The sequence below is a fragment of the Peromyscus leucopus genome, chromosome 4, assembly GCF_004664715.2.
Source record: "Peromyscus leucopus breed LL Stock chromosome 4, UCI_PerLeu_2.1, whole genome shotgun sequence".
Classification (NCBI taxonomy): domain Eukaryota; kingdom Metazoa; phylum Chordata; class Mammalia; order Rodentia; family Cricetidae; genus Peromyscus; species Peromyscus leucopus.
The window spans coordinates 86,278,445-86,287,326 of record NC_051066.1 but is presented as its reverse complement, the minus strand read 5'-3'; the positions used below and the strand labels follow the sequence as shown (position 1 = coordinate 86,287,326).

The following is an 8,882-nucleotide window of genomic DNA, read 5'->3' as shown; positions in this document are numbered from 1 at the left end:
CCATCTGCATCAATGAACAAATATTTATTGACGACCTACCTGAATAAAGCAGCAAGAACATGATAATGAAAAAAAAAAAGGTACACAACAAAGTTCCTTGCTGTTCAATGTACAATTTCTTACTTTTATCTCATCTTTTCTTAATTCTTCTGTCTATATTAGCATTTTGGTAGATATCTGTGATAAGCAAAAGTTCAATTTGGCAGGGCTTAAGTTAAAAGTTTTGGGGATATCGTAATAAACAGAATTCTATTCAAATGAAGCTTACTAAGTTATTCACAGAGAAAGCATACAAGTTTGGTAAACATACATTGTTCTACTTTATGGAAGACAAAAGAGAATGCAAAATGGGTTGAATAACATTCCTGTAAGAAGGATCATTCATATTTGTATTCCAGGTGTATAACTTCCAATGTTATGCTGGCTGATTTGTAACAATTATGTTCTTTGAAGTATACCTGAATTGGTAGACTGGTAAAAATATTGACTATAAGTGAATTTCCTGATTTTAAACTTATTTTGTAAGATCAGTCTCTATTATTCAAAGTATTTAGTGGAGGTTTCTAGCTATTAGTAATTTTCTTTGGAATCCACGTAGTTGTTAATAAACCTTTTCATAGCATTTTTCATCTCTTTATTTCTAAGTGTATAAATGGCTGGATTTAGGAGAGGTGTAAAAACAGAGTAAAACACAGCAAGAAATTTGTCTAACCAGGTGATATCGAGTGGCCACACATAGATGAAGATGCAGGGCACAAAAAATATCATCACTACTGTGAGGTGGGCAGTACATGTGGACAGAGCCTTAGATGCACCAGCTTTAGAGCTCTGGCGAACAGTGATAAGGATATATGTGTAGGAAATGAGCAACAGAATGAAGCAGGTTACACCCACAAGTCCACAGTCAGCATTCATTAAAATATCCAGATCATGGGAATCTATACAGGCTAGTTTGATTACCAATGGCATGTCACAGAAAAAACTATCAATTTCCTTGGGTCCACAAAAAGGCAGCTCCACAATCACTACAAGATGACTCATGGCATGCACAAAGCCAATGGTCCAGGAAGTCAATACCAACCCAGTGCATCTTTTCAGGTTCATAATGGTGAAGTAGTGGAGTGGTTTGCAGATGGCCACATAGCGGTCATAAGCCATTGCCACCAGCAACACCATCTCTCCTGCAGCAATGCAATGGGCAAAGAAGACCTGGGACATGCAGCCTGAAAATGAAATGGTTTTGTGTTTCCTGAGAAAGTCTGTGATCATCTTAGGAGTGGTGACTGAGGAAAGCCACATATCAACAAAGGACAGGTTGGCCAACAGGAAGTACATGGGGGAATGGAGATGGGGGTCAGTGGTGATTAAGACCATGATGACAATATTTCCAGACACGATGAGAAGATATAATATCAAAAACATCACAAAGAGTAAGACTTGAATATTCTGTGAGTGGGAAAGTCCCAAAATCACAAATTCTGACACCACAGATTGATTGCCTCCATCCATTTTACTCATGTGTCTTTAGAAACAACCTGTAGGGGAAAGAAAGATAAATTAGAAGGATGTGGAAAATGATTTAACTACTCGAATATGACATTCACATTGAAAGTTAACATCTACTCCTGAAAGAGAAAAGCATAAATGTAAAGGCAAGTCTTTGCCAGTTTTGAGAAACATCACTGCCCAAGTGAAAGGTAATGAGCCAAGAGCAGCTCCCATGAAGAGAAGCATGAGGTGTGACTGTTATCCACATGTTCTATCAGGAAATTCATATATAATAGAGCAGTGAAGAAGCAGGACAACAATGCAAAAGCCTAACAACGTGTGTGATTTCACCTGGAAAGGGTTTTTGTTCATTAGTAAAAAATGGTCTGAGTATGTCACTAGCAAACATAACACTTCATAATAGAAACGAGGTTTATATTTTGGACCTGATAGGAATTACATTGAATTTCAGTACAAAAGTTCTTACTATTTAATTGTAACATGTATATTGAATCAGTTGATCACCAATAGAGTCATTCCTGTGACATCATTGAATTGAAACATTTGTTTAAAGCTATAAAGTAGATGTTCCAACCTCATTGGAGATAAGTTGTACAGAATACCATATAGGAAACACATGGTTTGAGACTGAGATGTAAAAACCAGAATCACAATATTTTGCTAATAAAATTTTACTATAGGATTTATTTATTCAGATAAACTGATTGTTGAGCTACCATTGTAAATACTTGTGGTAATCAAAGAACAAGGCAACTCATATTCAAACCTGAACTCTGAAAATTACATTTAATTCAGTTTTAGTAGTCAAAAATACTGATCTTGAATTCTTTCAACTAATTTTTAGAATCCTTAGACTGAAATATTATAGTTTCCTGACTTGAATCATATATAATCTATCATCTGTTTTCTCATTATGTCACTTGCCTATTGACCATCTGTATTGCTTGAGAAGAAAATAAATTACATAAACACATAAGCAAAGGATGATTTTAATTGTCAATCTTAGATGAATGTAATGTTGAACTTTCAGTGAACAGCAGTTATCCACCTCAAAGCACAGCTGGAGTGCTTGTGCTGATCTGTAATGGAAAACACTCAAGCTGCATGGTGGGAAATCATTGCCCCTTTTCTTCCATCTTCAGTAATTCTCTTGGTGATTTTCAATTTTTAAGTCTTATTCTTTTATTCTATGAAATATCTATGGTGAAGGAACAGAGCATGTGATCAATGAAAGTTCTCCCATTATCATCAGAGTTAAATTCACCTTCCCTTTTTTGAGGACTCCAAGAGATAAGGATGAAAAGAACGCTCTAAAGTCATTAAGTAACACATTTATTTGCACATAGAAGCATGATAGTTGCTAAGAGTATTGTATGCTAGATAAATGTATATGTATTTTTAGAGGTCACCAGATTCTCTAAGGAAAATACACTGATATTATACCCAACAGGCCTGTGAACCTTGAAAATTTTGATAATCTGAATTCTACCTCTAAATTAGCTTCTTGTCATCCTGAAAATTCCAGGAAAGCTTTCACAAACCCATTCTGTATATTCAGGAACAACTTATTTAGATAACATAAACTTAGTATTTCATGTGTTTAATATAGAAATTTCCTCCAAGATGAACATATACATTTTTAGGAAACAATTAGCCATTAAAAGTGTAACCATTTTAAAGTTAAGCTTAATTTTATTATTATTCAGAATCATGGAGGAATGATCATATTTATTTATTAATATTAACCCATGTTTATCAAGTTACTAGATTAAGCATAGATTTTAAAATAAGATCAGATTTATATTTATCTTGCAGTTAATAATATGCATGCCTTTGTCTTAGAAGTATTTGTTTCCATTTCTTGATCTACAAAATTAACATACTTAAGTCAGTACTGTACTGGGAAGCTATAAAACGACACATAAAAAGAAATAAAGAAGATTTTTCTAGTATGTGTAATAAAATGATCCATAGGAATTGTCCCCTGTATACTTTCATGTATGTCTTAAAACAATATGGTTTGTACTGTTTTAGGTAAGGATTTTTTGTTCAGCAGAACACTTTAAGAGTGTGTGTATGTAAATATATATAGTCACCTTTCTTTAAAATAATTGATACTTATATTTCCTCCAAGTTGACATACATATACTCAGTAACTATGGGATATACAGATACAAATGACATATTAAGCATGCTGCCTATTTTCTAGAAACCTAACAAACATTTTATGCTTTAGTTTCTTTCTTGGGCCTAGATTCAGTAGAATGTTCTATTACTTCATCTGGAATTCTTAACTTGGTGGCTAATCTCATAGAAAGTACTAACTTCAGCTTTTAGATGAATAATATTGAAAAAAATCAATGAAGGGGAACACATCAAATTATTTTTAGGAGCATTAAAACCAAGCATTTATTCTTTTCTCCGATTAACATTTTTCCATGTAGGTAGTTTTGTATCAAAATTATAAACTCTGTAATAATGTCAATAGTTATATTTTTGTAAGTATTTGTGGATATGCTCAGAATTATACATTTTAATAGATACTATGTTGTAGATGCTGATGACTTAGAATTGTACTGTAGTTGCTCCTAATGTCTTGTTTGCTGGCAGATTGCTTGATCTGATTTCTGAGATGAACAGGAGTTATGCCTCTACTCACTTGACTTGCTATTATATTTACTCCTGTTTCTGAGCTCAAAATTATCTTATCTACTGTGCACTCAGTGATTAAACATCATTATTCTTGATTAAGTCATAAAATTCTTGTATAATGTTAGCTGGATGCTGCTCAGTTTTATCACTGGATAAGAAATAATGATCTTCGGACACAGACACTAACACACTGAGGGTATGCCTTTTGGTGGTGTGTGCACAAATAAATGTTAATCCACAGAAAATTCTGGTGGCTTAAAAGATAGTGAAACCATTTAAATGGCTTCTAAAAATGACAGAAGATAAAGAAAAACAGTTCATGTCCATATATACTGGATGGTAGAAGAGATACCCAGGAATATTTCAAGAATGATCTTAAAGTAGAATGTCAGAGATATGAGATGATTTACCAAACTCGATCATATTTTCTTCCATCTGATGTGTGCTCGTGAAGACATCCATTTCATGCAGATGCAATCTCTTGGAACTGTATCTTTTAAGCCTGACCTATATTCCCTGCCTGAACTTGTCCCAAGGGTGAATTGACTTGTTCTGTGTTCTGAACAAAATGAGAACCCTGAAAATAATTATCTTGGACATCTCTCAGGGATTTCTCTGTTAAGAACAATATCAAGAGTTACTTATCTGTGAAACTATAGAGACATTCTTATTAGTCATCCTAGAGTTGACAACATTAGTCCATTTTTCAAAATTATTTACTTGATCAATAAGAACTAAAGAGAAGTTTTCTGCTATCCTGATATGTTACTATGCCTATATCATGTAAGTGAATAAAATTGTTTCATAGTTACACGAGGTCATGTGCTGAACAGTGTGAGATATTACCAGAATAAAAGCCATGCTATGAATGCAGTTCCCTAGTGAGTGATAAGGTGGTGTCAAATCAGCAGGCAATTTTGGCCACTTGGTTGATGCATTTTAGTCTCATATATGACTCTATATGTCAGCATCAGGTAAGAATTGGGTGTCAAGTTATTAAAACACCATCAGTTAATTTTTTTATTATTTTGCAGACATTAATGATGTCTGTGCTCATGTGAGTCCTGGTATGTTATGGGAATTAGAACAACTTTGTGGAGTTGGTTGTCTCCTTCCACTTACCAAGTGTTCTGGGGCTGAACTCAGGTTGCCACACTTGCATAGAAATTCTTCTTATTTTATCAGCCACCTGTCCAATGCCTTTCCCATTATGTTTTAAGGAAAGAAGACATAGATGTACAATTCAAATATTTTTGTTTTGAGTTTTACATTTAAAATATCTATAATAATACAATATATAAGAAATAAGTGACATTTAAATGTACAATTTAAGAAATGTTGATACATGTCATCAGCCATGAAGAAATCATTACATGTAAACTGTAAACCTCTGAATACAAAAGATTAGAAATGACACTAGAAAACTGAAAGACAATCCATGCTCATGGGTTAGTAGAATTAAGATTGTGAAAGTGATCATTCTGCTAAAAGCTATGTAAGATTAAACACAGTCCCAGGAACAATTACAATTGTATTTATCATATAAATAGAAAGAAAAACTCTTCTAAAATTAATTTGGAACCACAAAGGACTCTAGATAGCCCAAACAAAACCAGCATTGTAGGAGGGATTATCATTGCAAATCTCAAGATATATTATAGATTCATAATAATAACAGCATAGTACTGGCACAGAATCAACAGGAGAGCAATGGCACCAAATAAAGACCAAACATAAGTACTCACCACTACAGTCATCTAATATTTGACCATGATGCCAAAATCCCACATTTGAAAAAAATACAGCATCTTTAATAAAAATTCATAGGAAAAATGGGCAGCTACATGCAGAAGAATGAAATTAGATCTCTATCTATTACTTTGTACAACAAACTCCAAACTGATCAAACCTAAACATGAAAATCATACACTGATACCATTAGAAGAAAACAAGACAGCACCCTAGATGATAAAGGTGAAGTAAAGGACATTGTCAATAGTATTCCATTTCCTCCAAATCAAGGCCTACAATTGGCAAGTAAGATCTCATGAAAACCAAAAAACTTCTACACAGCTGAAGAAAAAGTCATCTGAGTGAAGAGGAAGCCAAGTGAATGGGAAAGAATCTTTACTAGCCACACATTTGATGGAGGGTTAATATCTAGAATGCACAAAGAACTCTGAAAAACAGAGCCACTGAGAAGTAGGCTTTAATTGGGATTGGGAAAGGAAGGTCAACAGAGAAGAGAGAGGAAGGGAAGACAGATAAATAACATTGAATCTATTTGAAAAAGCCTTAAGGAACATTGATATATATATATATATATATATATATATATATATATATATATATATATATATATATATATATATATTTACATGTAATACATACATTATTTTATATTCTAAATGAAATTTTACCACTTAGGCTGACAACACTTCCCACAAGAGCCATATATAAAACAAACAAACACAAACAAAAAAACCAACAACTCAGAACCAGGTATGAGATATCTCTTTTCAAGTTGTTGGTCAGGAAAGTCTAAGAGAGTCCCAAAACCTATAGGCTATTTCTATTGCCATTGGTTTTCTCTCAGAGGTTGAAGTTAAACCTGTGTTGCTGAAGGTACCATGTATGTGAGATATAGGACTCAAAAGATTTGAGCTAGATCTGACCTGATAACTTCTTCCTTGAGAACTGGCTATCATAATATTAGACATTGTTATGCAAGCTTCCAATGGAGGGAAGCAATCAATATTGCTACCTAGCTGTGATGCCTATGATCAGTCTTGCAAGTTAGTTCTAAAGAAGCAATAGTGGCATTCGTGTCTTGGTGGTAACCAACAGCTTTCTAATTAAGTTCCCTTCAATGGGAGGATAAACATATGTGATACTGGCAACCTAGACAACTACCTTCGTCTAGAAAGCCCATGAGTCTTATTCAGAAACATAGTACCATCACTTTGCAAAACAGTTAAATTCTAATTGTGCAATAAATACTTATCCGTATACTAAAAAATAAGTGTGGCTCTCATACCTTATCAGGAAAACCTTACTTTTTGCAGCAAGCAGATGGAGATCATCACAGAAAACCCTAGCTGGTCAAAATACAGAGAATATGTGATTATGGCGTGACCATCCCCATCTAGTAAATTGTCATAATTCCTGTATTGAAGGCCCAAGGACTATTGCAGAAATAGTGGGTGGAAAGACTGTAGGATGAAGAGGATTGGGAAGTCTGTTGTAAGATTTTGTCTCCCAGAATAGAAAGGAAAGATGTTCCCATGATAACATACCAATATGGCTATTGAAACAAAACCAGAAATCTCAAGGGCCCCACTTCAAAACACAGAACTACATGTAGTTAAATCATGCACAGAGAGTCAGAAGTAACTTTTTACAGAGATGAATGCCCTAGTTAGTCACATACTACAAAGTGGTCAGCCCTGAAATCATGTACAGGGCTACACTAAATGGACTAACCTGTCATATTTATATTTAATGTATACATATGTAAAAGTAATAATCAAGAAAATGAAGCCATGATTTTGAGAGAGAGTGAGGGTGGATGAACATGGGAACTATTGAGTAAGAGGGCACTGGAGAGATTTGATGAAAGAAAGGTAATGGGGAAAATAATATAACTATTCTTTCCCTCCAAAATCTTTATTGATTATTTGTTAATTTCTCATAGTGAACCCTGATCATACTCTTCGCAGTTGTCCCAGGTGCACCCCCTACCCTTGTAACCTCCCCAGAAAAAAAGCAGCAGCAGCAGCAGCAACAGCAGCTGAAGAAGAAGAAGAAGAAGAAGAAGAAGAAGAAGAAGAAGAAGAAGAAGAAGAAGAAGAAGAAGAAGAAGAAGAAGAAGAAGTCCAATTTCTGTTGCTCATATATTCATTGGAGCATGGTCAAACTTTCTGTGGACAGTCCCTTAAAGAAAACTGACTTCTTCTCTACCTGCACTCCCACCAGAAGCCATAAATTGCAGAGAGTTACATGCCAGTATCCTTATCACAGTTTTTACTTTTTTTTTTTTTGAGACAGGGTTTCTCTATGTAGTTTTGGAGCCTTTCTTGGAACTCACTCTGTAGACCAGGCTGGCCTTGAACACAAAGAGATCTGCCTGCCTCTGCCTCCCTAGTGGTGGTATTAAAGGCATGTGCTACTACCACCTGGCTCTTATCACAGTTTTTAAGAGTTCTCTATAATGGATTTCTAGGCTGTTAAATTTTTGGAAGATAGGGGTTATCAGAGAAGCTGTTAATGTCCCTCTTTCTCAACTGTGAGTTTTCAGTCATTGAGACCACTGCAAAAGTAGCTTCCTTGCCTTTTACAGTCAGCAGGAGCGCAGAACATGGAATTCTACATGGATTCTGGTGAACACATGGACCATGGACATCTAGTGTTAGCATGTGCCACAGACCTGCAGCATGGTCTGTGGAGGCAGTAAAGACCACAGACATTAACATGGCCTTCTGCCACAGCACAGGCTATGAACACTATCATATCCCTTGTTAGCAACACAGGCCAAGGACATCAACATGGCCTCAGGTTGTAGGACAGGCCACTCACATCAACATGGCCCCCAGTGGCAGGGCAGCCAATGGATATCAATATAACTTCAGTTGACAGAACAGACCATGGATATCTACATGGCCTTTAGTGGTAATACAGGCCACAGACATCAACACAACCCCTGGCTGCAGAACCACGGACCA

At 35.3% G+C, this 8,882-nt stretch overlaps 1 protein-coding gene across 1 annotated transcript; it reads right to left on the bottom strand.

Annotated features, from left to right (window-relative positions):
• Positions 1-570: 570 nt before the first annotated feature.
• Positions 571-1,518, bottom strand: LOC114688266 (olfactory receptor 4K3-like). The gene has a single exon (XM_028862885.1). The coding sequence runs from the start codon at positions 1,516-1,518 to the stop codon at positions 571-573; it is 948 nt and encodes a 315-aa protein (XP_028718718.1).
• Between the last annotated feature and the right edge of the window lie 7,364 nt (positions 1,519-8,882).

What these genes read in the sequence shown, in the direction of transcription:
- LOC114688266 (XM_028862885.1), bottom strand. Translation starts at nt 1,518, where the DNA reads ATGAGTAAAATGGATGGAGGCAATCAATCTGTGGTGTCAGAATTTGTG.